The sequence below is a fragment of the Aspergillus alliaceus genome (assembly GCF_009176365.1).
Source record: "Aspergillus alliaceus strain CBS 536.65 unplaced genomic scaffold BDW43scaffold_11, whole genome shotgun sequence".
NCBI lineage: Eukaryota > Fungi > Ascomycota > Eurotiomycetes > Eurotiales > Aspergillaceae > Aspergillus > Aspergillus alliaceus.
Window position 1 is genome coordinate 182,857 of NW_022474694.1, and position 25,305 is coordinate 208,161.

The following is a 25,305-nucleotide window of genomic DNA, read 5'->3' on the forward strand; positions in this document are numbered from 1 at the left end:
AGGAGAACAGCCACTGGGGGAACAACAACTGGACTCATCGCAAGTAGCTCCAGCACCGCAGGAACATCAATCAATTCAGCAATCGGAAGCTCAAAAAGGCTGATTCCAATCGTCACAGACGTGATATATGTTTTCAAAATCGCTCAATGTGGTAACTTAACTGCATGGAGATACATTTCCCTGGACAGTATGGTAAAGCTTGGGGTTGCTGGTTTATTTGGTATTTTATACACTTCTGCTTTTGTTTATTATTTATCATAGTTGTTCTCTAAGTCCGTCGGGTAATCAGAGTATTTAGCAAGGAATTGTCTTGTATTTCAGACGATGTTTATCGATATGTAGTTCATTAGGTGTCGTTTTCTCCGAGCACCTCATGTCTCTATATATATACAACAATAACCTTATCAATTGTATATAGAAGATTGCTAGATATATTTACTAATAGTAAACGATCTATTATACAAGAAAAACGAATGAGCAACTAAAGTGAGTGTACCACCAAGCCCACACCCCTAATACAGACGTATCTACAGCATAATCATAAACAAAGCACTACATACAGCAGTCACAATGTAAGCGACGAACTGAACAGGTCCAACAGTCACCATAGTGCTACCGGTGGTCGGTGCCAGGCCAGACGAGGTGGAAGAGGAGGCAGACGAGCCCGATCCCGAAGTACCAGTAGGCTGAGAGGTCACAGTACCGGTGCCGGCGGTACCAGCCTGGCTCATCAGGTTGGCACAAGTGCCGGTCGCCTTAGTGGTAGAGGTCACCGTGGCGGACCCGCCGAAACTGCAGGCCGAGGCAGCCGAGTCCTGCTCCATATAGTACTTGTTAAGCAGGAAGTTCAGCTGCTGCTTGGGGCTGCACATGCCGTAGGCGCCGTAGCTTCCGGTTGTACCGTTGCGAGAGACACCTGTGCAGGCGGTGTAGCCGCAGATCAGGGAGAACAGGTCGGCATAGTCGTCGCTATCGACGGAGTCCTTCACGACACAGCCTGCGGCGGCGTTCATGCAGCCGCACAGATTCTCATTGGGGGTTGGGGGTAAGGGGGTATAGGTGGCTTCCCAGGCGGTGTTGACAGCAGGGCAGCTTTGCAGGGCAGTGTTGGTGGGGGTGTAGGAGGCCTTGTTCACGCCGGAGGGGGTGGCGCTCGCGATGTGCTTGGAGTAAGAAGTGAAATCGGCCAGTTTGCTGACGCTGGTGCTGTCGACGATGGAAACAAGGCCTGAGAAGGTTGGATTAGCTGGTGTGGTGTTCATCCCTGGATGGCACGACATACCGTAATCGTTGGTTTCTTGGAAGTACATGTAGACAATACCACCCGACCATACGCTGTTCATGTTGTCACCATACAGGGCATCGACTTCGGTGAACTGACGAGGCTGAACTTCGTTACAACCATACTCGGCGAAGAAAACAGGAACAGAGTAGTTGGCGAACTCCTCTGTGCGGTCCTTGTAGCCAGAGGCCGAGTACGATGAGTCACCACACCAGGAGTAGATGTTATAACCCCAGAAGTCGATACTGTTTTCTTCAGATTCACAGTTAAAGTAGTTGGCCATATGCACACGGATAGTAGAGTCATCATTGGTAGCGTATCCAACACCCATGGTGCGGTAGCCCTTTTGCTTGATGTAAGTCTTCATGTCTCGGACCGCTGCCTTGACAAACGCGCTCGCATCAGTAGTGTCAACCGTGTTGGAGACTTCGTTACCCGCAAAGAAACCGAAAGTATTGTCATACTGAGCCAGCTCATCAATGACTGCGGTGTAGCGAGAGTAGAGCGTTGTCTCCCAGGTGGGATCGTCGCGGTTGATGGATTGGCTGGGATCGGACAGGTCCGAGATCACGTAGATGCCTGCATCGGACAACAACTGCATGCATTCGGTGTGGTTCGCGGTTGGGTCGATAGCGTAGACCCGAATGGTGTTGGTCCGCAGTTCCTGCATGATTGGCACATCACGCTTGCAGGCCGTGGCATCAGCCAAGGGGTCCTTGTAGCTCGTAGAACCATTGGTCGTGCCGTTGCTAGAGTAGTCCTCTGCGAGGGTTAGTAATGAGGGGTGGATATGGGGTATTAGAAGGGCCTACGTTGGTATGCAACACCACGGATATAGCTGATACAGTCAGTGTATACCATGAAATGGGTCGGGGTGAGGGGTAAGGCACTCACAACTGAGTGTTGTTACTCGAGTAGAAGAATTTGGAGCCCTTGATGACGATGGGGTCAACGTCGGCCAACGCGGCGCCCAACAGTGCCGCTCCCACAGCGAGCGAAAGCTTCATAGTGGATCAAAGTTGAAAGATGGGTAGTATTCACCCTAGCGAAGAGAAAATACTATGCTGTCTAACGAACGTCAAGGTGTAGGGATAGAAGGAGCGACTGGCAACAATAACACCCTGAGCAACACAGGGGGGAAGAAAAGGATATCTGCTCCTGTTAAATTCCCAGGACAAACTCTGCAATTTGGTATTAATAGAAACGTCCCATTATGCTTTATCCGCCGTCCCCAGACCAGGAGGAGCGTCGCTATACAGCGTCGAACGCGTCATCGGCCACGGCGTCGCTTTATGTGTGCAGTTAGGTCTATACCGGGAAAGCTTAGCTCGCAATTAACGTCGTGGACATGGTGCATCGGATCCCCGCCGTCGGTCTGGGATTGGCCAAAGGCGAGTAAGTGGGACAATGAAGGTAAATGCCGGCGCATCACTAAGTAGTGTAGATGTGGATGCCGAGTGGATGCCTTATCTCCGAGCAGACGATATTGAATTCTTATCCCTCGGGCGGTTTTATGGGCAGTGGAGGCATTCAAATATTCTTCGATTGAGCTTTGATAGTTGCCTAAAGCACTTTAACAGCATTTGACCAATGTACCTTTCGCACATTATTGGCTCTTTTTTTTTTTTGAGAACTCCCAAACCTATAAGAATGACCATCATATATTCACAAGGCCCCGATTCATAATATGCATACAATCGCTCAATCAAATATTCCCATCATATCATATCAACCCAAAGATTTCCCAAAACACCGAAAACCCAAACCCAGTATCCCATCAGTTACATGGCATTCTCCCGTCGTCGGGCCTCGATAGCCGCCTCAAATCCACGGATGGTATCTAGCGGACGTTCCAGACGGGGACGAGTCGGATTAGATCGATCCGGGTCGGCTAAGAATTGTTAACCACGGACCATGAATTAGGGCTGTGGCTCACAACTCACTGATGATCTCGCCCTTTGCATCGCGATGCTGCATTGACCGTAAAGAGAACAAGGATGTACCACCGATCGCATTGGCAACTGTTTTTATTAATTGCATGTTCAACCCATCCCGTGTGAGAGACACTTACTCGGCTGGTCTTCTCTGAGGGCCGCATTGGGGTCGGCCTTACTCGAGAGGGACTTTTTGTAGCTATGGGAGGAGACGGATTCCGTCCGCTCGCTGACACTGCTTCTGGACGCCATTGTGCTAGTGGTAGTATATGTAAAACAATTGAGGATTGTAGGCTTCTTCTTCTTCTTCCTGGTAGATGTCAAAAAGGATATGCACCGAGGTCCCTATATATATATGTAATAGTGTGGGGATGAACCATTGGAGTTCCGGATGTAACGACAAGGACAATAAGTCTGATGCTGGAATTGGCTTTTCCCGTCTAGACCCCTGGCGTTCTTTGTCGCTTAAAATCCAAGAAGAATTATTAATATTCTTTTTTAGAAACGGAATCACGCAACGGCCAATGGCGATCGTTTGACGTGACCTGGGTTTTGTGATATGAATGTGACGCGGCCGTATTGGATCATCTATGACGTTATTACTAGCTCTGATTGGCTCTCGGCAGGCCAAGCTTCGACTAATGCAACAAACCCAAGGCTTGGTCCGAAATGGCAGCCAATGATAAATCAGAGATCTCAAGTCAGAAAAAATGGGACACGCAAGCACGGGCGACCAGAGTGTGGCAATGCCTCCAAAATTAGGCACCCATCCTTCCCTCATTGGTGGCTCCTGTTTTGTCCCTGACCAAAGCATGGCAAAGGACCATTCTGGACCTCCGGGGATTGTCCGTGGATTTTCCCAAGATGGTCCTGCATGGAGACATTCCCACTCCTGATATTGTCATCTTCCCCCCCTTCCGAAGTCTTTGCCATTTGCATATCTCTTTCTTTCACACGGATTCATAATGTGCTACCCTATGCGGTGTCAATCATCCACTGTGACATCAACGATCAACAGGTACTGTCATCATGGTGTGTACCTGTCAGGGGGTCAAGAAACAATTCTTCTCTTGCCGTCTTGGCCGATCCTCCCGGTGTAACATGTGATCTCTTTTTTTTTTCCCCCTCACCGAGAAATCCTCATTTCATGATGCCACAAATTCGAGCATTATTCTCCATCCCGTACTCTTCCGGTTCCGGCACCCTCGGCCTCCGGAAGTTGAGACATATGTTTCTCTGAGCCACCCCGCAGTACCAAGGACACATGTTTGTTGGCATCGCATTAGTGCAGATAATGGGGCCACTCCGAAGAAGGATCCGTGCAAAAATAGTTGCTCCAAGTCTTGGCCGAATCATTCAGAGTCGGAAAGAACCTCGGGAAGACATCCGATCCGATTGCTACCTCACCCCACGTGACCATGACCATCATCCCCTTGCAGAGAAGAGATGTTCAGGTACCAGTGGAACCTTCATAGCCACATGGATGGCCATAAAAACATTATCCTCGGGCGGAGCGGGCCCTGACCGGATCTCCGAAGCTGTCGTGCTATTTTTGACATCCTAAAATATAGTGTTGCTGGAGACATGGAACCGGGAGCTGACGGTAGTCGACAAGCACTCCTATGTTCCGCGCGCACGACTGAATCTCTGAAGTATCCCTCGAAGTCTAACCGACAGGGCATGCATGGTCCGCAATATTCAAGGGGTGACTAGTTGCTGAACGGTTTGGCACAGGTCGCGCCCTCGATCGAGTTCATTGGTGTCTTGTCAATAACACTGGCTTAGTAGCGGGAGTCTGGCGGCGCGTGATGGAATCCGCAGCCCCATGATTTGTGTTGAGTTTCCAATAGGGTTCAAGAACGTCAATCAACTCCCAAGCTGGAGTACAAAACTTCCCACAAACACGTTTAGCCGTGACTTGAGCAGGCCCAAACCATTGACGCCACAAAGTTTAACTATCGACTATTAATTTTTGTGCATTGACCAACGTGCTTCCGTATATTTTTTTTGTTTATCTGAAAACCATGGTTGTCAGCGCTTTATTAGGGGAGCGACGCACAAATCCCACGTCTGCTGTGCTCTGTCGCAACACGGGTAACCCAGTGAGCACGGGCCCTCAGAGCCAATGTGCGAGGCCTCAAGCACCACCAGCGAGATATCCTTGGAATGCGAGCCTGATGGAAAAAGCTTCGAAGAGTCCACGTCCCAGTCACCTCAGCTGCAGCGTTCTGCGCGGAGTGCATATTTTGCTAAATGGGGTGGGGGTTTAATTTGCTGACCAGCTGTCTTAAGACTTGTCGGTTCACTCCAAACTCCTTATGTCGCATATACCGCCAAACTATGTCTCACCCTATCGAGAATGTTGGCTTTATGAGGAAGAATACTATATATGGTTCAAGTTGGAACTTCTCGTTCTATGATAATCCACCCCAATTCAACATCAACTTGCGAGATTCAGTAATTTATCCGAAGTTCAGCCGATCCGACGTCGTACTCCCAGTCTAGTTGTTCATCTTGGCACTTGGCATAAAATTGCGCGGAGGAGGATGGCATACTCCATCACATTTCATCAGAATCAATTGTCACTTCAATCACTTCTTTCGACCCATCCAACGATCGGAGTCGTAGAGCAATACCATGGCGATAACAGGCGGGCCTGTATCACACGGCGGGAAAATTCGACGATCGTTCGAGATATCGGGGCCTCCCCCACGTATTTCACCAGACCGAATGATGGAACCATCCCCGATCAAACGTACTCAAAGTACTTGCGACTTACTGGAGTTTTCTAGTGACGGGAATGAATGACGCCGCGTACGGGGTAAATTGTTTTAAACTGTCTAGTTTAATTAGTCATTGCTAGTAGACCTAGCCCTCGATATCTTATATTAACTCTCTAGACACAGATAGTAGACGTTTTGGACAGTTACTGAAAGTACGCAGCTTGACTCCCACTATAGTCTTTCTTACGCAGTGGTGTCGCTCGTCTTCTTCTCGCCCCTTGGTGGTTATACCCTTTCCTCCCTCCTGAATAATAAAATCCACATCAATTTTGGCCGCCGCGGCGTAGCATTGCTGTCTCCTGGCTGGCTGTCATCTGATTGCACATATCATTAACTGCTTGCAACCTCCGTATCCGGTTCTAATGATTTCATTCGTCTTTGCGGGCTTTGGCAATGGTCTTGGACATGCAGCCTGGAATGCGTGGCTCGGTAATATGGCCAACGCAAACCAGCTGCTTGGGCTATTACATGGTCTTTACGGTGCGGGGCGGAGTTCTAAGCCCTTTTAATTACCACGTCCCTCATCCGTAAGGCCCATTTGGAATGGTATTGTTTCTACTATATTATGGTATGTTCTATGCTGCGGAATGGAGAATCACTAGCTAATTTATAGATCGGCTGCGCTGCTCTCGAGCTTGGCTTCCTTCTTACAGTCTTCTGGGACTCCCCCGCTACAGCTGTTTTGGAAACTCGTTCTGTTGAAAACGAAGGTGACCTTCGCCAGGTGGTGTTCCGGAAGAGTTATGCCAGGGTCACTTGGATATGCGCGGTTCCCTTTTCTCGGTTACGTGGGAATCGAAGTCCCCTCAGGGGTTGTATTGAGTCACATTCATGAAGCAAATCCGCAATGGCGAAGCCTTTGCCAGTGGTATGACGGCCACCGGATTTTGGCTAGGCCGAGTACTCCTAGGCTTCGTAACCCCGCAAGTAGGAGAGAAGATATCCATCGTGGTACGTTAAATGTCTCATCTGCAGTTGCAACCCCTAACAAAGTCGATGCTTATACTCCCTGCTCGCTATTGGACTGGGTCTGGTCCTTTGGTTTGCCCCGAATTTCTATGCTTCAGCAGTGGCGGCCTCCCTCCAGGGCTTTTCTCTTGGTCTCTTTTTCCCTGCAGTAGTCGTTGTAGCCACTAAGCTTCTTCCCAAAGCTCAACATGTCAGCGCAATTGGATTAACAGCTGCATTTGGAGGTCGCGGTGCCGCCATCTTACCTTTCGCTGTGGGTGCTCTTGCACAGGCACGAGGGGTTGAGGTCCTCCAGCCTTGCATTATCGGACTGTCCGGAGGGATCTTACTGCTGTGTCTGTGACTGCCCTCGGGCACCAAAGAAAGGAGATGAAGGCAACCGTCTTAGTGCTTAATTTTCTCTCCGTGACGCCGATATCTCCCCACGGGGAAATTCCGACACAGCTAGGGTTAGCATAAATCTGCCGTAGAACCGGCTAAAAGAGCCGCCCGTTAGATATTGTTCCTCTGTCTCTTACATCGAGAAATCCCCCACTATTCCTCGATTTTCGATTGCAACCGACTATAATGGCACATCTCAGTATTCAATTTGTATCTTTGAACCGCTTTCTCCTCCCACCGCCATTACACATATGTATCCACCCTGGCGTTTCTGCCCACAATGGTCCACTTTTTCGACTCCGAGTCACCCAATTATATATCTGACTTGGCCAGTTTGAATGTACCATTAGTAGTTGGCTTATTCATCCCGGCCAATCAATATCGTAACGGTGAGTCAGCCTGCAGGAAACTCTTGCCTTGCGCTTGGGAGACACGATTGGCCATGGCGATATTCCCCGTTCCCAGCAGCAAAAAGTACGTGTGGCGCACATTCGCAAGGATGCTCATTTTGCCTTCAGTGCTTCGGGGTTACCCGAGTCTATATTCCGCGCTCTTCTGGGTAACTCCTAGTTCCTCTGCTATTCGTGTAAGCTCTGTGCACCCTCTCGAGATTTGGTCGACCAACACCAATCTTTGCAATGCTAGCGTTTACAATGAGTCTCATTCAATCTTTTGATTGCAATTTCGTACGTTGAGTCTCTTTCATGACTTAATTTTAATGTAATTGGTGTTAGGGTTACACATGGGGGGTTGAAGACATATAATCTTATTGGACAGGGAATACCTCAACGAGGCTGGGCAGGAAATTACAATGTGTAATAAAATTATACATATATATTTTTCAGATTTCTTCGTTAATTCATATAAACGCAAGCCAGAGTTTGGAGTACACATTATCAGAACACAGGGGCATGAGATATTTGTGTACTTTCTTAGGTATAAATGCAAGCGCCTCGGCTATGCGTCCAAAAAACCATTCAACGCCGATGCAAGGATGCTTGGTAACAAATAACCGGTCGGACCGGCAAGCACAGCTGGGCGAATTTTCATCCAGACTAGCTTCTCATACAGCACATTTGTCGGAGTTTGCCTCTGTTAGAAGGAACGCTATGCAATATGAAATTGAGCTTGTGGCGACCGGGACTAGCCATCGGTTCGACAGCATACTCAAGGCTTGTTCTTCCGCATTCTTAAGGTTGCGGGGACAACGAAGCATTGTAGGCAGTAGTTATGCTCAGCTGAACAAAAATAGAACAAAAATAACGCAGAACAGGCCCGATTTACTGGGCAAGAGAATAAATGAAAGGAATGGTCCTGGTCGACATGGTAACCGGGCCTCAATGACGCGGAGCCAAAAATTCCTCATGTCTTGAGTGCCAGAGTCCCCATAGACAGTGCAAGCTGATCGAGCCAATCGAGGGCCTCGACCGGGTTTTCACCCAGCTTCTCTTCACTGACGGGCGCTGGGCCCTCCGGAGCCGGTCGATATGTGACCGTATCCCAAGGACTCTCTCCGGGTTCGCTATCAACCGAACCCAGCATGCGGATTTTCTTAGCAACAAGCAGCACAAGAAGCTGATCCAGCAGCGCCAGCGCCGAGTCTATCCCCCGCAGACTCCTATGCGAAATAGTATGCGCGAACTCCTCAGGAACATGCCCATGCAGGGTATTCCTCCTCTGAACGACCGGACCATTCAAACGAAGCTCCAAAATGGCCGCCAACCGTCCCTGCAAACCTCGCAGAATGTCTCGACTGCAGCGAATCGCCGCCGCCAACGCCTCCCTCGACTCCTCAGAGGTCGGCCCCGTAATCGCTTCGCGCGTACGCACCAAGTACCCCGGACAAAGCAAGACTTCGCCAAACGCCGTCTCGGTGATTTCACCCAGTTGCCCGGCCTTCCCCTCACGCTCCTCCGCCCGCAGGGCGTCCCGATTCATCTTCCTCCACTCCTCACCCTCCAAGAAGCACGCCTCCTGGCACACAAACGCCTCCGCCACCAGAAACGCCCGGTACGTGGTGTACATGGTCCGCCCGAAGCCAGAGCGATGGGCATCCGCCCCACGCAATCGGAACAGCGCCCCGATCCCCCGCGAATGCACCAACCATGAATTCGGGCCCACCCCGTCCAGCATCTCGTATACACCCAGGGCCATCGCGGCCGCGAGCGTGGAATCCGATTTGACCTTCGTCGGGTCACGCAGCGCCTGGACCAGCCCGCGCAGGGCCCGATTATACATATGTCGACTAACCTGCAGCTGGCCGTCATCTCGATGTCGCCGCGCCAAATACCAAGTGTTCAGGCAGCGGATGCCCCAGTTCACGGCGCTGGGCTGGGCGGCCGAGTGGTGGCGGACGAAGTCGACCCAGGTGAGGTCGACGCGGGCGGAGAAGGCGGCATATAGGTTCGGGAAGATGGCGGAGACGACATCCGAGAAGACCTCTTTGAGCTGAGTATCGAGGGCGGTTGCGGTCAGGTTGGGGGCCAAGGTCTGGTCCATCCGACGGATGAGGAGCATTTGTTGGTGCTTCGCATTTTGCGGCGGTGGTCGTTGATCGTCGCGATCGGGAATCGACTTGACGACGGCGGGGGCAGTTTTATGGTAGAATTGGAATCTCTTTTGATAACCGGGACAGGCTATTTTTCGCTTTACACAGCGGAGACACGCTGGACGGGTTTGGTCGCACTATTTTTCATTAGGAAGGTCCGTTTCTGCGCGACATAATATGATAGGCATAGTATAATTTCTCTTTTGTTTCTTTTTGGCTCATGTAATCCGTTCTTTTTCTTTTTCTTTTCTTTCTCTTCTGCGTTTGGAAAACCGTGGCCCGAGGCAAATTTAACATTAGGAGCACCCACTTTGACCCGCCGCTGGAGACAGGCGCGACAGCCAGTGCTGCGCGGTACGCCAACCATTCTTCGTTACTGCTTTCAGGAGGTAGCATGAAAGTGAATACGAATTCACAGTCGAACCGAGAGAGAGAGTGATAGGCTTGTTGAGGAGCACAAGCCCTGCAGTTAGAGAGAAACGGGCAATATCCGACGAGATGCCGTCCGTCTTCCGATGACTCTTCGTATATCGGGATCCATCATAGGGCGCCAAGAGACGGTGCGCCCCCTCCCCGCCACCGACCAGGAGATAAAAAATTGCATCTTATGCACATATCTTGGAAGGAACACACTAAGATTTAGGAGAGAAGGACGTTGAATGCGCACTAGTGAGCCGCTACGTGTGTGCCGCGGAAGTTGTACTCCGTACTCAGAGCCCTAATCAGTAGTCGATTCAGATTGTGCACCAAGAGGGTAAGAATGACTCGGTAAGTTGGACAGAACGTTATCCCCCCGCAGGATGGGGGAAACCTTTTTCTTCATCAGCATTGAAATAAATCTTAAATGTAGGTTTGGGCCTTTTGACAGAAACGAGCAAAGAGAACCACACACCCCGATGTCCGAACCCCTATTGGTCACGGGGTTCCAGATTCGGTGTACTTTAGTTAGATTGCCAGAAGCCCATGGCGCACTAGGGCAAGAGGAGGATCTGATTGGCATGTCTTCCCCTTCGTACTTGTGGAATCACTGCCACTCCTGCAAATGGCCATCCTTCGCTCCCATATCGCGTTCTAGACTATTTAAGTGCTGGGTGCTCGGTCCGCCGTGGGCTGGTAAGTACGAAACAGGATTCAAAATATCGCATTCGCCAACACAGCATCATCTCGCCTCTTTGCCTATCTGGGGATGTGATGCATCGATCTGTTAGGGGGTGGGGCGTTGTGGAGCTTAGTGTCAATAACTTCTCTATGCACAAGATTCGTGCATATGAAAAAGTCCCCACCGCCACATGGAACCATCGTAGAAACGGTTCATTTCGATCCGGAATCTTCTCGGCATTCTTTTCCAAGGACCTTTTTTGCGGTTTTTCATTTATCTGGAGGGAGCCACATGGACGTGAAGAAATTGACGTGGCATGATTGAAATTGCTGACAGCGGGTAGTGGAGATAGACTGAGCGTATCCCTCATAGGGTTACGATTCTGACTGGGATTATGAGAATAGTATCGAGCAGAAATGCAGCTATTGTCAACAACATACGATAGCATATAGTAAATAGTATAGGCTTTTATATCGAGATATATCCGGAAGATCTTCGTTTTCCTTTTTATTTTTGTTAAATCCTTGCTACCCAACATCCGATGTGGCGGAATGGTTCTCTTTGTCTCTCCATATTTTTTCCCCCCTAACAAAGAAATGCGGGTATGCCCTAATCGACCTCAAGAAACAGGAAGAAGAAATCGACACGCCCCGAGCACAAAAGGGAAAATGGGAGAGACAAGGTAGTGGATCCACCCAAGACCTCAACCAGTTAACCGACCAGACTAGACGGTCACTAATGCCGACTAATAGCGGCTAAGCCTGTTGGCCTCCGAAAAAAGCCAGGCCTCCTCGATCGACGGTCGCGGCACATTGTCGGTGCATCCGTGCAAATGTGGTCTAAACGAGTGATGAGCGTAATATTATGATGAAATAGACGGAATAGTCCAGCTGCCGAATAGGACTTGTTGTACTTTGATTCGGCCAGCTTTTTTAGACACCGCAGATCTGTCTCTCAACGGCGGTCCCGCTATGCACCTGTTGACGAGTCTGATTCAAGCGTGCAGTTGGGACCACAGTTATTCATTCTTCACCATTCTCCCCTTTCTGTCCCGGCTTTTCTTTTTTTGGTTAAATTTTCTCTTTTTCATTTCTTTTGGTTTCTTTTTCGTCTTTTTATTTACAATGATTATTATCTTAATTAAATAGTGCTAGTATCTTTCCCCCCTGCCCCGGATTATTTATCCCTATCATTCTACCATCACCCTCTCTTCCCTTCTCCCTGGAATTGTGGTCGTATCGCCTCGGTCCCTGCAAGGATGGCGACTCGTAACGAAGGACCATCTGAGCACGTACGGAAACAGACTCCACCGCAGAGTCCACCGTATGAGCCAGAAGTACCGGAGGAAGTAACGGAGGAAGTACCGCAGGAAGTCTCAGAAGAAGACCCAGAGGAAACACCCCAGGGACACATTCAGGGGGTTATCGAGCCTGATGTTGGTTCTTCCTGGTCCTAACTCCCAAGGATTCCAGCTAACTAGAATATTCAGACCTTCTCAGATGGGGACAACGATTCCTTGTATGCCTCATCGTAAGTGACTAGGCCCTGTGTCGTCACAGATGGTCGACTTACGATTGTAGAGTGGGGGACGCCAGTTATACCACCAGTATTACTTCCAGTGCGATGCATTATCAGTATGTAACAGCCACAGTTCCGTTACAACGAGGCTAACAGTAGACAGATATGAGGTATCTCTCTGTCCACTAGCCGTTCCGTAACGCTTGCTAAGTATGTAGAATGGTCGCCGGTATCATTCGTACCATGAGGGTGAATATATTCTGGTAAGTAGCCCGTTGCCTCATTCAGTAGTCATACTGATCCGGACAGCCGAACGACGAACAAGAACAAGATCGTCTGGACTTGGTTAGTCGAGCCTAACAGAGCAATGGATGTCCAACGGAATGGCTAGACTAACAACAACAGAGCCATCATATCTACCGAATGGTGTTGAAAGGTGAACTACACGCGGCACCGATTAAGAACCCTGCCCGTGTGCTGGATATCGGTACGGGAACCGGGATCTGGGCTATTGACTTTGCAGAGTAAGTCCGGGTCTGAAAATCAATAGCGGAATACTAACGATAACAGCGAACATCCTGAATCAGAGGTGATAGGTAGGTATATCGTTCTATATATGAGATGCTCGGTATTGACCGGTCGGCTTAGGAAACGATCTCAGTCCCATTCAACCGTCATGGTAGGCGTGGTACACTCGTACTTATTGGCCATTGCTAATGGATTAGGGTCCCTCCCAACCTCCGCTTCGAAGTCGACGATTTTGAAGCGCCTTGGTCTTACAGCCAACCTTTCGACTACATCCACGGGCGTGAATTAGAAGGCTTCATCCGTGACCACGACCGACTTTTCGTTCAAGCCCTCAACAACCTAAAGCCTGGTGGATGGATGGAAATCGCATCAATCGAAGTCAACTCCTTCTCTGACGATGACACGCATCTTAAAGCTACGTCCATGATGGAGGGGGTCAAGAACATGCACTTAAGTGCCCGGAAGTTCGGAAAGGATTTTGACACCGTGTCGACTTGGAAGGGCCGAATGGAAAAGGCGGGCTTCGTCAACGTCCGTGAAGATGTCTACAAGGTATCTGCCCCCCTTTTTCCATCGGCCGGTCAAATATAAATTCTAACGGCAACAGCTTCCCCAAAGCCCCTGGCCCAAAGACCCCAAGATGAAGGAGCTCGGGCGTTACCACCAGGTCAACATGATTGAAGCCATGCCGCCCTACTGTTATGCCTTATTTACACGTATGCTGGGATGGAGTCGTGCTGAGATTGAAGTCCTAGTGGCAGGCATGCGGAAGGAATTACGGGATACGTCGCTTCATCTATACTCGCGACTCCATATTATTTACGGGCAGAGGGCGCTGTGAGCCGGTACTGATGATTGATAGCTAATGAATTTGCATCTGAGCATGGGTTTGTGTTTTATTTTGAGCGAATTATTGCATGTCTCGCTAGGGGGCGGTTCGAAGTCTTGAAATTTTTTTTTTTTTTTTCGCGTGGTATTTCATTGCATCATTTATACTATCGGCTTACCGCTGCACTGTTTTAATTATGATGGATACGTCTGACTGTGATGATAGTAAGTAGGTCAAGTCTATATTCATTCGATCTTTCGTCCTCTATCTTATTCTATACTAGTATGGATCTTCCATGTATGTACAAGCAACGAGCCGCCTTGGCAGGATTCAGTCATTTTCCATACCATTTTTTCATTGTCTGGAATATAGTTTCGGGAATCATGATCTCCCTGCATCCGACTGCGGCTATCGAGCCCGTTCTTTGTGTGACTGGGCCCTATACTCAACGTCAGATATAAGCGTTCACAGTACACCCTGCACGACAGTCCGCCGCGACACTTTCCTTCTTTACTTTCCGAGCGTGCTCCAAACAACCTTACTGACGATGGGTCTTGGGTAACTAAAATGGCCATTTTAAACGAGAAGCGCGATTACATGTCAACCCCAGGGGTCCTCGCGCGAATGATTCATTGTCTCCACTGCAAGACGTATGTCTCCAGAATCGATCTTAGGTGACCGACATTACAGGATTACTACAACCTAATGAGAGTGCCTGAGACAAGCCCGCTGATTCAATTTCTTTTTCTCCGGTTGACCTTTTGTTACCGTGGGGTCAGATAGTTAGGTGGCGTAACTCCCTTCTATTTAATACCACATAGAGGTGCGCGAAATACACGGTTTTAACCTCTGAATTGAGCCTCTACACCACTGCCCGGATTCTATTCCCATCGTTAAATTGATTCGATATGGTAGGATCTGCTAGGATGTGTATACCTTTCATCCACATCCCGTGAGACCACTACACACGCTATGTAGCACCAAGCTTCGGCAAATGAGGAAAACGCAAGCCATTTCCCATCTAGGCTAGACGCGGGAGGATATCTAAGGACTTTTCTTATCGGATGCCGCTCTGTACTAAGAGCAATATGTAACCTGGGCGCAGCCTTAGGGTGCAACAGTACGACTACCAAAAGAGGCAATGGTCATCACGTGAGGTGAGACGGGCAGTCGATCGTCTCAGCCTCACTTTCATGATCTTCCATATATTACCACCCCTTGACAATACCCGCCATAAAAGTCTCATAGACCACTGTTTTGTAGTCGGATTCAGCATGGCCCCTCCCGTGAAACGAAAACGGGCAAGTAAACCAAAGGTGCGAACGGGCTGTATCACCTGCAAGTTAGTAGTACCACGGAAGCACAAACAGGGGCCCGATCGTTGCTAAAAGATGTGCGACCCAGGATCCGCAAAGTCAAGTGCGACGAAGGCAAGCCCGCATGCACCCGGTACGACTAACTGTCGAGAGCAAAGAAAAAGCGGGCCTTTGGAGTCTGTTGGACTGACCGGTCTCCAGGTGTACGAATACTGGACGAAAATGTGACGGGTATGCATTGGAGATCGTGCCGTCGAAGATATCCCAGCCGCTCAAGACCGTCACGGCCTCCAAGTCCAGTATGGAGTCACACGCGCTGGAATTTTTTTTTCACAAGTCATCTACCCAGCTGGCTGGGTTCTTTGAGGGCGGGTTCTGGAGAGCCACTGTCCTCCAACTCAGTCTTGTGGAACCCGCCATTCGCCAAGCAATCGCCGCGATAGGCTCTCTACATGAACACAAGGGAGGTTGCAAATTGCTCCCCTCGTTTAATGCCGCAAGTGGCAATGCGGACCCGGCCGTGCAGTTGTACAACCGGGCTATTCGCGCGACGATCGAGAAGACAGCTTCCGACTTGAGTGCCATTCCTGTTGTAGTGGTGGCTAGCATTCTCTTTACGGCCTTTGAGTTTCTTCGGGGGAACGCACCTGCTGCCGCGTCGCATATATCCAGCGGTATTAATCTCCTGTGGGCATGGCGCGAGAAGACCGGTAGCCGGCCGAAGACTCCATGGGGCCAAGCATATTCCTCGTTCCAGTCGCATTTCGTCGAAACGGAATTGGCCCCAATTATTAGCCTTTTCAACCTGAACACTTCCGAGTATCATCCCGGAACTCGACGAAAGGTTTTGCTTAACCCGGTTGACACCGGTATGCTTGTTCTAGCAGACAGATTTGAAAGCCTCCGTGAGGTCAGGGTGGCGATGGTCGACATGGTCACTGCCACTACGGCTGTATTTTCACTGCTAGATGAGAACCTTATGGTTGGGCGGCCAGTGGGTGCTGAAATGCTGAGCATCACAAGGGGACTTCGGCAAACCCGCGACCGCTGGAAGGCCAACTTTGACGACCTTGTTCGACGGAAGGGGTCAACATGGAATAAGGATGAACAAGACGCTGCGGATGTCCTTCGTCTGATGTGGTACTCGACCATTATGGGGATCACCACGTACCGTGTTGGCTGTGAGTGCGCCTGGGACGACCACCGAGAGGAATTTGAGGGGATCCTTCGCATCGGCGAGAACATCGTGTCGAACCCCGACCGCTACCCCGACGAGCTAACCAAGACACTAAGCTTGGACTTTGGTCTCCTATACCCCCTCCACGCCGTCGCTTGGAAGTGCCGCTGGCCGCGCCTCCGCCGCAAAGGTCTGGACTTGCTTCGGCGGATGCCGAGACAAGAGTGGTGGTATAGGGTTGACCACTACCACGCTATCTTCTCACGAGTCATGGAACTCGAAGAGGCATGTCTGGATCTGCACGACGGCGAGATCCCCGAGGATGCTACTGTTATTCCTGAACATGTTCGAGTGCATGATTTCTATACTGAACCGACATCAACGAAGGTCAACGGATACTCTCTCTTTAAGCTGACGCTCCTGACGAAGCCCAATGGTCTGGGAGAAGGTTGGCATCACACAACGGAAGACTTATGGTTGCCAACGCCCCCGCAAGGCGAATCAGTTGCACCGTTTAATCTATTCTGCTGTAAAGACTGGGCGAAGTCTGAGCGGATGAACCCTCAGACTGTACAGATGTTGACAACTGCTATGCTGGGGCTAGAAGAAACACGGAAAGCAAATTTTGACAGCTTTTCTATGGACTCGTCCCGTATACAGCCCGGTTTGCTTCTACAGTCCTGTTTCATAGGATAAAGGAAGGCGAGTACGGCTCTACCCTCAGGTATTCCCTTCCCTTCAAGCGCCCGGCCCAGTCTTCTCCAAAGCCGCGTCATGACCTGGATTCTGGTACTATAACACACAATGACTATCGATGACTATCGATGGCTATCAATGACTATCCGACCCGGAGCTTCATGCCCGCGATCGATCAGTCGGTGCATGTCTCTGGAGGAGGCAGTGCGATCCCTTATGAGTGTTATTTTGCCCTATGGTTCGCTCGGCGCCACGCCCCAGGTCAATCGGATGATCCTGTGGACAGACTGTGGGCGAGGGTGTGTTTCGAAAGAAATGCACAGAATAGTCCTTCAAGGGCTCCCTCTATTGGCACCTTTTTAAGCATTTCCCCTCCATGCCTCAATCGTACACAACATAGAGTGGATATATAGCTGATTAAAAATATCGTCCCTGATGCGAATCATTCAATGATGATATTGTTACTATTTAACTCCAAAATACCCCTATTTGAATAATTCGAGGCCACTTAAAGTCTATGCGAATGTCATTGAAAGTTAAAAGTCTTTAGATATTAATAATAATTCCGCTCTCCGCATTCCTGTCCAATTAACTTAAAATACACTCTGACTAAGACATAAACTTCGTTATCTAAGAATTACAAAGAATATCAACGCATCAAAAAGGCAAAAGCAGGAAGTAACCCTAACGACGGACCATGCATGACAAATATTTACCTAAGAATGCCCAAGTCTCCACGAGCACGATCAAGCTCTTGAGATCCTAGATTTCGATCTCTAGAACCAATTGGAACTCGGAATTGCCGCCTTCTACCAAACCCCGATATCTCCGATCCCAAACAGCGTCATTCTATAAATACTCAGTACATCCCAAACAACCGGGAGGCCACATATCTTCCCCATAACCAGCTATACCCTCCACCATCCACCACCAAAATGTCCAAAGCTAGCGCCTCCCTCCTCGCCTCCCTGGCCAACCGCCGTTCCTACTACGCCCTCCGCAACTCCTCCCCCATCCCGGACACAAAAATCCAATCCATCGTCAGCTCCATCATGTTCAAAACCCCCTCCGCCTTCAACTCCCAGTCCACCCGCGCCGTCCTCCTCCTAAACGACCAGCACGAAAAGCTCTGGAACATAACTAAAGAAATCCTCCTCGCAAAGATCGGGCCCGAACGCTTTCAGCAAACCGGCCCAAAATTAGACGGGTTCAAGGCCGCATACGGCACCGTGCTCTTCTACGAAGACCAGCCCGTGATCGCCGAGCTCAAGAAGAAGTTTCCCCTCTATGCGGAGAACTTTGATGCGTGGTCGGAGCATACGAGTGGGATGCATCAGTTGATGGCGTGGATGGCGCTGGAGGAGGAGGGGTTTGGGGCGAATTTGCAGCATTATAATCCGGTTATTGATGAGAGGGTTGCGGAAGCTTGGGGGGTGCCTGGGACGTGGAAGTTGAGGGCGCAGTTGGTGTTTGGGGTTCCGGAGGGGGAGAGGCCGGCGGAGAAGGAGAAGTTGGCGTTGGGGGAGTTGTTGAAGGTATATGGAGCGAAGATTTGAGATGGTTTTCTTTCTTCTTTCTTCTTGAATGTAGTATATAGAGCCTGCAGGATAGAGCCATGGATAGATGTGAAATTAATAGAATCGTTCCTGCTATACAGATAGATCGGATTTGACGGCTCGGAAGAGGACCATGCTTGTATCTCTGAACTTCGCGGATAGAGGACCAATGTAACCAATTAAGCACCACCTCCTCCAAGAGCTCCCAGGGCCCCGGCTCTTTTGGCGAACTTGAGATCCATACCCGCATACGCTGTATGCGGCGTCAAGGCTTCAAGAGCTGTAGAAAGGTTAACCGAACAAAACGATATCATGGAGCCCAGTCTAATAGGATCTAATCACTCAACATACCCTCTCGTCTAGCCAGCCTGCTCTCAGCTGTATCATGCCACAGCCTCAAAATCCACAATGCAACCAAGGCGTCCCTCTTGTCCCGTTGCAGGGGCACCGTAACGACCAGTTTCTGTCGCTCACCCTTTCCATCCTCAAACGCTACCTCATTGCCACCGGCAACAAGCCATCTATATCGACTGCCTGACCATTTCGGCTTGGCGCTGAAAAGAGGTTCCTCAATTCCCTCATCAAACAACGGCTTATCACACGCAGTTTTCTTAGCGCTTAAAAGTGCCCTGAACTCTATTTTCTGGAGTCGAGATTTAGTCATCTCGAAGCGGATATTGCCCAATGTCTTTGAGGATACAGATGTGATATAATATGCAGGAATGTCCGTTCGGTATTGTGCGTGTGCTGGGTGCGCAAGAAAGAATAGATGTTGGGCCTCTGGGGAAGATTTGCTGTCAGGCTGTAATGATAGAGCCGTTTCTATCCGTTCGAATTTTAGAGATGAGAACTTTTGATGTGTAGAGGTGATATCTTGGCTTATTCGGTAAAGTGGTGTTGAAGGCGTGGTTTCAGCGTGGATGGATTGGTTTGCTAGGGTCAGGACAGCTGGATTGAGGATATCGTCCTGGCGTTTATTGCCTATTTCTTCGTAGGGTGGTGGTGGGCCGTCGGTTCTCTGGTTGGGTTCCATGGTTGTAGTTTTTTGGCTCGAAGAGTCTGTTGTATAAATATCGAGTAAGGTCAGAAGCCGGATCGACCACGGTGTTAGACTCCATGTGTTGTAAATGAATACCTCACGGCCTCAAGGTCTAAACTTGGTGTCGTTTTCAAATAGAACAACTAATAGTGTGTTTGGTTAGTGACGTACGATCAGTGTGGCTGTGGGCTGATCTGCGTGGTTTATCCGAAGCATGAGTTTAGATACTTCAGGTATTATGAATATGGGGGACATGTCTCATACCTCGGTTCTTTTCGTGGCAATGCACGGCTGCCAAGACGCCGGCTTATGATTAGACTAGCATTCTCGGGCCAGAAACGCTTCTCATTTGGCTTCGGCGAGAATTCGTCGTTGTCGGCGCTTTGACTCTGGCGGTATACTATGAATCGGGGGTTCAGTGAAATACCGTTGAAGCCTCGAGGGCAGTTAGAAGAGGTATCCAATCATTTCGCTTCTGGCGGCAGTAGGTCCATGGGGCATAAATTGTGTCATACTAGGAAGTGTTCAACAACGTAAGAATAATCGTTCATAATTAATGTATCCTTCTAATACGTACAGTACAGGGCAAGTCATTACCAGGCCCAAAACAATAACGTAAATCATACGGAGTCATCCCGCTGTAGCTGCGTGGTCATCGTATATGATCCTTCCGAAGCCGCCTCTTCCTTTGCCGACGGACTCAAAACCTTGGAAGGATGGAATATACTCATTCCCACCATGGTGATGAACATCAGGGTCGCATCAAACACATACATGAATACCTCGTGACTGATCAGGTACCCATCGTTGCCCTGCGCATACTCAATCAAACGGAAGATCGAGCGGATCAAGATCAGAACACTGGCAATGTACAATCCCAACATGACAGTCTCCCAGGTAGCTTCGCGCCAGTGACGAGGAACCAGAGTAGTCCCAGCAGACCTCGGGGTCGGATTCTTGCCGATGCGTCTATGAAAGATGGTGGATACAATAATAAAAACGGTAAAGAAAGCCAGTTGCACGCATAAACCAGCAATTGTGATGTTTTCTCCCGTATGCATGGCGCTGATACTTCCAGCTGACATGATGCCGCCTCCTGGAGCATAGTGAGCAAGGGAGTAAGTGAAATAAGGCGAAAGACAAGGGAGATATGCATACCTGCTGACTGGGCTAAGAAGGCAACTATGTCGCCGGTGACGAAGATCGCTGTGAGCCATTTGGTGGATATGGGACTCAGCCGTTCTGCGTCTAGATATCTGATGATTCGGCCTAGTGTCATGTATATTGACGCAGCGTAAAGAGGCGGTGCAAGTAGGACTAGCACCGTTCCGACGGCATAGATGGGTACGGATTCCTTGTTAGAATGAGCTAGCGCGCGACAGATGTATCCTATTATTTGGACTGAAATTATATCAGTTCCACGTTATGCAAAAGCGATGTGGCTTCAGCTTTGATATATAATCTGAATAGAATAGACTTACAGATTCCACCCGCTACGAAGATCAGAAAGTACCAGGACCGCGAACGAAAGGTTTGCCACAGATGATAAGTCGTTATCAGAACGAAAAGGACAATGAAGATGACTGCTGCGACAAGTGAAGGCGTGTAGCGGTAGAGTTTGAAGTCGAATCCACCATCTTGGTTGGAACTCATGATGATCGCTGAGGGAGATCTGATGGGCGCCGAAAATCACAAGGCGAAGGATAGGATCGGTATTAATCGTAGTTGTCGTGCAAGGAGGACGTGCTAGATTTTCACCTTTGAATAGTCTTTGAATAGTCTTTGAATAGTCTTTGAATAAATAGTCTTTGAAGATTTTGCATTTTAATTTTAATGGGCCTGCCCATCGTTTTAAATTGGCCTTCTCGAGTTCGAGTTCGTTCTCGTTTCCCTAATTTTTACTATTTATTAGCCTGCGGCTGTCTCCACTCCTACCCCAGGATCGATTGCAGACATCGTTGCCACGGATGCTTAGAATAGCTAAGATTAGGAATCAAGGCATCTATCTGCATGACTGAGATTAGGCAAAAATTGACAGTAAACGTTGTATGCAGAGTAGAAGGGAATCACTGCAAGTACGCATCCGAAGCACGAATAGCCCTAACGAGAAACCCGACGCGTAATTGCAACGCACTGAATCAGCATGACTACTACTATACTTGACTAAATCTATGGTTCTCGTCGGTAGAATACCGAGATTAAGGCTCTAGCTTGGAGGCTCATTTATATGATATCTCTATGGAACTGCTTCGCGCTCCAGGAACAATTTCTCCTATAGGGAATGGAGGATCCACACTTGCCACAACTGAAATAAAAGTTTGAAATGTGGATACCTGCTATATAAATACCACCAATCACAGCCGATAACCACCGTATTCGAATCAGTTTTCTCGTTTTCGCTATCGTATTGACGAAATACGGCGCGTGTTAAAGCAGGCGACATCTCTTATTCGGACTTCACACAAGTAGTTTATATTCTCAATACATAACGGAAGACCTTTTTTGCCGCTGCTTTAAACGGAATATGCCGCCTCGGAGGTCACACAAGAAGTCCCGCAATGGTTGCGACCAGTGCAAAAAGCGGAGAGTCAAGGTACGTTTATAGGGAGTCTGTCGTGGTATTCCCTAGCTGTCTTTTCCTCGTATTTATTAACAAACCTCTAGTGCGATGAAGCCGACCCATGCTTGAATTGTACCCGCCGTGGCCTTGCATGTAGTTATCCGCCTCTTATAGCTGCACCACGGCTTTCAAATAAGAACAAGCATTTTGAGCAACGAATAGATCCATGCACCCCACCTTCCAACAACTCTCTTGCTGAGATATCGGCACGGACAGATGCCGCCTTGAACATTTTTCAGAGCAGCTTAGCACATACGGCATGCTTCTTGCGCGAATGGAATGGGCAAGATCCCGAACTGATGCACCATTATTGTATATCGACATGCAATACTTTCACAAATCAAGAAGAGGTCCGTCATGTGTGGAGAACTGTAATCCCAACAATCGCATATTCCTATGAATTTCTTATGCACGGTATCTTATCTCTATCCGCGATGCATCTGTCATATCTCAAGCCGGAAAAGCATAGTCACTACCTCACCAACTCCACATTTCATATGGCTCTAGGGCTCCAAACGTTCCGAACTATTCTCCGGAAGCCAACAGAGGAGAACTGCCTTGCGCTCTTCTCATTCTCAAGTTTGCTCATTGTCTGGACAGGCGCAGCGCCCACTGACTCTAAGGATGCGCAGCCTCTGAGCAGCGTAATTGAAATGTTCAACTTATGCCGCGGGGTATCTACTCTTGCCGACTTTATGCCCCTCATTCGGAAGTCTCCTCTTGGGCCATTAGTAGATCAAGACTGGTCTGAAAAACCGTATGAAACGCCCTTTTCCTCATGATCCCTGTCCCTCTGGCTAATATAATGAGCAGCGGTACGCCATTCCGTCTCTTCCGTGGTCTGGGAGGTCAGATAACTGCACTTAGATACCGGCTCACGGTCGAGACCTTTGGAGAAGAAGAGAAACCAGTTTTCGAGAATGCGGTCACTGAGTTGGAGAACACCTGCCAGCGGATTGAACATGCAGACCCATGCGCTCGAATCGGTATGATCTATGTCTGGCCGCTTATGATCCGCAACAAGTTTGTCACTTTAATCGAGCAGAGGCATCCATTTGCTCTTATATTACTCGCTTGTTACTGCGTACAACTACATGTATTTCGAGATTTCTGGTTTGTGGGAAGACGTGCAGAATTGCTACTATCTGAGATCTCAGAGCTGATCCCTTCTGGGTATGCGGATTTGCTGGAATGGCCGCGGCAGTTCTGCTCGTATAGTGCTGACCTTGGGCGATGGAGCGTTCTTCACCCAGGCGCTGTGTCCTTATAATATGTATTTTTATGAGTAAATATATCTTTGAGTCGAAGATATGTGAAGGCATCCCGCGCCATTGTCGTAGTTCCACCAATCAAACTTGCAAATAAAGATTTCTAGCTATCCATGGACTTCATAGAATCCGACTCAAATATTCAGATGTTTCCAAAAATAGGATGAACCCTCACGTGCTGCCATTTTCCCTTGGCCCGACGCTAGACCAGGAATAGTAATCCAAGAGGGGGGTCGCATGACGCCCGAAGTGGTTTAGCGACTTTGGAGGCCAACATTCCTTCAAAGTCATGCTGGTCAGAATGAAGCATTGATCGTTACGGAAATCACCAAAATGAGAATCTCTCTTGTATCGGTAGCTCTTACCGCCGTTTGTTTATTTCTCGTAGGATGTGGTACGATATCTTTCGAATCCTTCCCTACCACGACCGATAGCTAAGTAATAACAGGCATCTTACTCCACAACAAGACTCGGATCCCGCCGGAGGCTATGGACCGGCATGCCTACTGTGCCGATTGCATCAATTATGCAAGCCGTATAGATGATATGATTCGTCGTGGCAACAATGTCCGGGGAAATCAGCAGTTCTTCAAATACGCTTCAGACGTATCATGTCGTGGCCAACTGTTGATTAGCAAGCGGTGTCTACGATATCGCCGGGCTTTTCTCGATAATCCGGATAAATTTATGTTCGATATCGAAGTGCCTTCTCAGGCCTGTATTGCCATCCAGGCTTGCTAAGGTAGCCTTTCTGTTACCTCTGGCTTCCTGGGTATTTAAGTTAGGTCAGTGCTAGTAACTGATCTCTACTCTTCACAATGCGATGCATGTCTGCCGGTGAGAGGTCCACTTTTGTTCTGGACCGGACTTCGAGGACAGGCCCTTAAGTTGATACCACAGTACATGCACCCTTAAATGCGACTGTTAAGCCTCAGAAAGAACGCTATCGCAAAGTGAAGTCAATGGAGCTTGGATCTGATTTGAATAGAACTTGTCGATGCCTGGCATTTAAAGACCACTTATTTGGAAATGTTGTTGTACTTCTGTAGAACCCGATGTGTATAACATTTGAATACCGTACATATACAGGACTATGGTTCCGGCAGTACCCTCCCCTGATTTATAGGCCATAAGAATCACACTAATCGCGTCGGCAAGTACAGTTTCTTTCGTTCCCGAGTTTTCCATGAAACACGTCATTGGCGCTGTCGCTGCCATTTTACGTGGAACCCCAGTGACTCTTCTACATAGGAACTAGATTCAAGCTCTAGCCGTTCCTCGATTCGCTCTCGCAGCATCATAATAAACCCTTTCACAGCTCTAACCGAGTTATCGGTGGCGAGGAAAAAGGTAATTTGTCGCATGAGACAATAGAAGGTGAGTCACTAGATACATACATCTATATATACTACTCAGACTATTTAATTCAATATGTCCCCAGCCTAGGTTGCGAGGCCGGAGTTCAAACTGAAGACTTATAATGATTTAGAATTTCGCTTTATGGAAATCACACTGTATGGCTGTTTGAGAACTTATTGTCGTCCTCTCTGGAAGAGAACTGGAGAGCACTCATCCAGATGCTTATAGATCTCAGAGGTAGTCCACTAAGGGTAGATCGCAATTACTGTTCTCTACACCCAACGTCTGATCTGAATAGTCGCTACTATAGGTAAGTATGCAATTGTCGTATTGCATGATCCGGGGTTATATTGAGGTTAGTTAAGTAGCGCCCCCCCCCCCCCACCCCACATTGAGGGCCTAG

The 25,305-nt window shown here is 48.9% G+C and overlaps 11 protein-coding genes across 11 annotated transcripts; 5 read left to right on the forward strand and 6 right to left on the reverse strand.

Moving 5' to 3' along the window:
• Window positions 1–399: 399 nt before the first annotated feature.
• Window positions 400–2,489, reverse strand: BDW43DRAFT_24414 (glycoside hydrolase family 72 protein). The gene is made up of 4 exons (XM_032039712.1): window positions 2,177–2,489; window positions 2,095–2,120; window positions 1,283–2,044; window positions 400–1,228 (listed from the first exon to the last, which is right to left on the reverse strand). The coding sequence occupies exons 1-4, from the start codon at window positions 2,287–2,289 to the stop codon at window positions 528–530; spliced, it is 1,602 nt and encodes a 533-aa protein (XP_031902471.1). The 5' UTR covers window positions 2,290–2,489; the 3' UTR covers window positions 400–527.
• Window positions 2,490–3,063: 574 nt separating this feature from the next.
• Window positions 3,064–3,468, reverse strand: BDW43DRAFT_308972 (DUF2406 domain-containing protein; the record flags this gene model as incomplete). Its single annotated transcript, XM_032046615.1, has 3 exons — window positions 3,064–3,173; window positions 3,226–3,303; window positions 3,354–3,468. 3 exons carry the CDS (start codon window positions 3,466–3,468, stop codon window positions 3,064–3,066), a joined length of 303 nt encoding a protein of 100 aa, XP_031902472.1.
• Window positions 3,469–8,477: 5,009 nt separating this feature from the next.
• BDW43DRAFT_24574 (Zn(II)2Cys6 transcription factor) lies at window positions 8,478–10,905 on the reverse strand. The gene is made up of 2 exons (XM_032039734.1): window positions 10,208–10,905; window positions 8,478–10,034 (listed from the first exon to the last, which is right to left on the reverse strand). Exons 1-2 carry the CDS (start codon window positions 10,262–10,264, stop codon window positions 8,712–8,714), a joined length of 1,380 nt encoding a protein of 459 aa, XP_031902473.1. The 5' UTR covers window positions 10,265–10,905; the 3' UTR covers window positions 8,478–8,711.
• Window position 10,906: 1 nt separating this feature from the next.
• Window positions 10,907–11,894, reverse strand: BDW43DRAFT_24573 (uncharacterized protein). The gene has a single exon (XM_032039732.1). It carries the CDS (start codon window positions 11,532–11,534, stop codon window positions 10,974–10,976), a length of 561 nt encoding a protein of 186 aa, XP_031902474.1. The 5' UTR covers window positions 11,535–11,894; the 3' UTR covers window positions 10,907–10,973.
• BDW43DRAFT_269328 (class I SAM-dependent methyltransferase) lies at window positions 11,528–14,596 on the forward strand. Its single transcript, XM_032041214.1, has 10 exons — window positions 11,528–12,431; window positions 12,486–12,526; window positions 12,577–12,634; window positions 12,733–12,777; window positions 12,824–12,859; window positions 12,920–13,038; window positions 13,085–13,110; window positions 13,163–13,193; window positions 13,240–13,594; window positions 13,650–14,596. The coding sequence occupies exons 1-10, from the start codon at window positions 12,255–12,257 to the stop codon at window positions 13,881–13,883; spliced, it is 1,122 nt and encodes a 373-aa protein (XP_031902475.1). The 5' UTR covers window positions 11,528–12,254; the 3' UTR covers window positions 13,884–14,596.
• A 285-nt stretch (window positions 14,597–14,881) lies between these two features.
• Window positions 14,882–17,578, forward strand: BDW43DRAFT_269340 (Zn(II)2Cys6 transcription factor domain-containing protein). The gene is made up of 3 exons (XM_032041215.1): window positions 14,882–15,213; window positions 15,276–15,320; window positions 15,389–17,578. The coding sequence occupies exons 1-3, from the start codon at window positions 15,065–15,067 to the stop codon at window positions 17,058–17,060; spliced, it is 1,866 nt and encodes a 621-aa protein (XP_031902476.1). The 5' UTR covers window positions 14,882–15,064; the 3' UTR covers window positions 17,061–17,578.
• Window positions 17,529–18,783, forward strand: BDW43DRAFT_24689 (nitroreductase family protein). Its single transcript, XM_032039751.1, has one exon. The coding sequence runs from the start codon at window positions 17,996–17,998 to the stop codon at window positions 18,614–18,616; it is 621 nt and encodes a 206-aa protein (XP_031902477.1). The 5' UTR covers window positions 17,529–17,995; the 3' UTR covers window positions 18,617–18,783.
• Window positions 18,784–19,880, reverse strand: BDW43DRAFT_24690 (uncharacterized protein). Its single transcript, XM_032039752.1, has one exon. The coding sequence runs from the start codon at window positions 19,647–19,649 to the stop codon at window positions 18,951–18,953; it is 699 nt and encodes a 232-aa protein (XP_031902478.1). The 5' UTR covers window positions 19,650–19,880; the 3' UTR covers window positions 18,784–18,950.
• A 299-nt stretch (window positions 19,881–20,179) lies between these two features.
• On the reverse strand, window positions 20,180–21,444 carry BDW43DRAFT_269343 (RTA1 domain-containing protein). Its single transcript, XM_032041216.1, has 3 exons — window positions 21,137–21,444; window positions 20,814–21,056; window positions 20,180–20,751 (listed from the first exon to the last, which is right to left on the reverse strand). Exons 1-3 carry the CDS (start codon window positions 21,306–21,308, stop codon window positions 20,276–20,278), a joined length of 891 nt encoding a protein of 296 aa, XP_031902479.1. The 5' UTR covers window positions 21,309–21,444; the 3' UTR covers window positions 20,180–20,275.
• A 623-nt stretch (window positions 21,445–22,067) lies between these two features.
• BDW43DRAFT_269345 (Zn(II)2Cys6 transcription factor) lies at window positions 22,068–23,660 on the forward strand. Its single transcript, XM_032041217.1, has 3 exons — window positions 22,068–22,248; window positions 22,320–23,032; window positions 23,089–23,660. Exons 1-3 carry the CDS (start codon window positions 22,180–22,182, stop codon window positions 23,543–23,545), a joined length of 1,239 nt encoding a protein of 412 aa, XP_031902480.1. The 5' UTR covers window positions 22,068–22,179; the 3' UTR covers window positions 23,546–23,660.
• Window positions 23,661–23,877: 217 nt separating this feature from the next.
• BDW43DRAFT_24757 (uncharacterized protein) lies at window positions 23,878–24,418 on the forward strand. Its single transcript, XM_032039760.1, has 2 exons — window positions 23,878–23,937; window positions 23,992–24,418. Exon 2 carries the CDS (start codon window positions 24,033–24,035, stop codon window positions 24,282–24,284), a length of 252 nt encoding a protein of 83 aa, XP_031902481.1. The 5' UTR covers window positions 23,878–23,937; window positions 23,992–24,032; the 3' UTR covers window positions 24,285–24,418.
• Window positions 24,419–25,305: the final 887 nt, after the last annotated feature.

What these genes read in the sequence shown, in the direction of transcription:
- BDW43DRAFT_24414 (XM_032039712.1), bottom strand. Translation starts at nt 2,289, where the DNA reads ATGAAGCTTTCGCTCGCTGTGGGAGCGGCACTGTTGGGCGCCGCGTTG. An exon ending in CCGTGGTGTTGCATACCAAC is followed by an intron (nt 2,045 to 2,094) that starts GTAGGCCCTTCT and finishes TAACCCTCGCAG; the next exon opens with AGGACTACTCTAGCAACGGC. An exon ending in CCAAGAAACCAACGATTACG is followed by an intron (nt 1,229 to 1,282) that starts GTATGTCGTGCC and finishes CAACCTTCTCAG; the next exon opens with GCCTTGTTTCCATCGTCGAC.
- BDW43DRAFT_24574 (XM_032039734.1), bottom strand. Translation starts at nt 10,264, where the DNA reads ATGGTTGGCGTACCGCGCAGCACTGGCTGTCGCGCCTGTCTCCAGCGG. An exon ending in GTCTCCAGCGGCGGGTCAAA is followed by an intron (nt 10,035 to 10,207) that starts GTGGGTGCTCCT and finishes AATGAAAAATAG; the next exon opens with TGCGACCAAACCCGTCCAGC.
- BDW43DRAFT_24573 (XM_032039732.1), bottom strand. Translation starts at nt 11,534, where the DNA reads ATGTTGGGTAGCAAGGATTTAACAAAAATAAAAAGGAAAACGAAGATC.
- BDW43DRAFT_269328 (XM_032041214.1), top strand. Translation starts at nt 12,255, where the DNA reads ATGGCGACTCGTAACGAAGGACCATCTGAGCACGTACGGAAACAGACT. An exon ending in AGGGGGTTATCGAGCCTGAT is followed by an intron (nt 12,432 to 12,485) that starts GTTGGTTCTTCC and finishes TAGAATATTCAG; the next exon opens with ACCTTCTCAGATGGGGACAA. An exon ending in TCCTGAATCAGAGGTGATAG is followed by an intron (nt 13,111 to 13,162) that starts GTAGGTATATCG and finishes CGGTCGGCTTAG; the next exon opens with GAAACGATCTCAGTCCCATT.
- BDW43DRAFT_269340 (XM_032041215.1), top strand. Translation starts at nt 15,065, where the DNA reads ATGATCTTCCATATATTACCACCCCTTGACAATACCCGCCATAAAAGT. An exon ending in ACGGGCTGTATCACCTGCAA is followed by an intron (nt 15,214 to 15,275) that starts GTTAGTAGTACC and finishes TGTGCGACCCAG; the next exon opens with GATCCGCAAAGTCAAGTGCG. An exon ending in GGCAAGCCCGCATGCACCCG is followed by an intron (nt 15,321 to 15,388) that starts GTACGACTAACT and finishes ACCGGTCTCCAG; the next exon opens with GTGTACGAATACTGGACGAA.
- BDW43DRAFT_24689 (XM_032039751.1), top strand. Translation starts at nt 17,996, where the DNA reads ATGTCCAAAGCTAGCGCCTCCCTCCTCGCCTCCCTGGCCAACCGCCGT.
- BDW43DRAFT_24690 (XM_032039752.1), bottom strand. Translation starts at nt 19,649, where the DNA reads ATGGAACCCAACCAGAGAACCGACGGCCCACCACCACCCTACGAAGAA.
- BDW43DRAFT_269343 (XM_032041216.1), bottom strand. Translation starts at nt 21,308, where the DNA reads ATGAGTTCCAACCAAGATGGTGGATTCGACTTCAAACTCTACCGCTAC. An exon ending in CTTCGTAGCGGGTGGAATCT is followed by an intron (nt 21,057 to 21,136) that starts GTAAGTCTATTC and finishes ATATAATTTCAG; the next exon opens with TCCAAATAATAGGATACATC. An exon ending in CTTCTTAGCCCAGTCAGCAG is followed by an intron (nt 20,752 to 20,813) that starts GTATGCATATCT and finishes ACTATGCTCCAG; the next exon opens with GAGGCGGCATCATGTCAGCT.
- BDW43DRAFT_269345 (XM_032041217.1), top strand. Translation starts at nt 22,180, where the DNA reads ATGCCGCCTCGGAGGTCACACAAGAAGTCCCGCAATGGTTGCGACCAG. An exon ending in GCAAAAAGCGGAGAGTCAAG is followed by an intron (nt 22,249 to 22,319) that starts GTACGTTTATAG and finishes ACAAACCTCTAG; the next exon opens with TGCGATGAAGCCGACCCATG. An exon ending in CAAGACTGGTCTGAAAAACC is followed by an intron (nt 23,033 to 23,088) that starts GTATGAAACGCC and finishes TATAATGAGCAG; the next exon opens with CGGTACGCCATTCCGTCTCT.
- BDW43DRAFT_24757 (XM_032039760.1), top strand. Translation starts at nt 24,033, where the DNA reads ATGGACCGGCATGCCTACTGTGCCGATTGCATCAATTATGCAAGCCGT.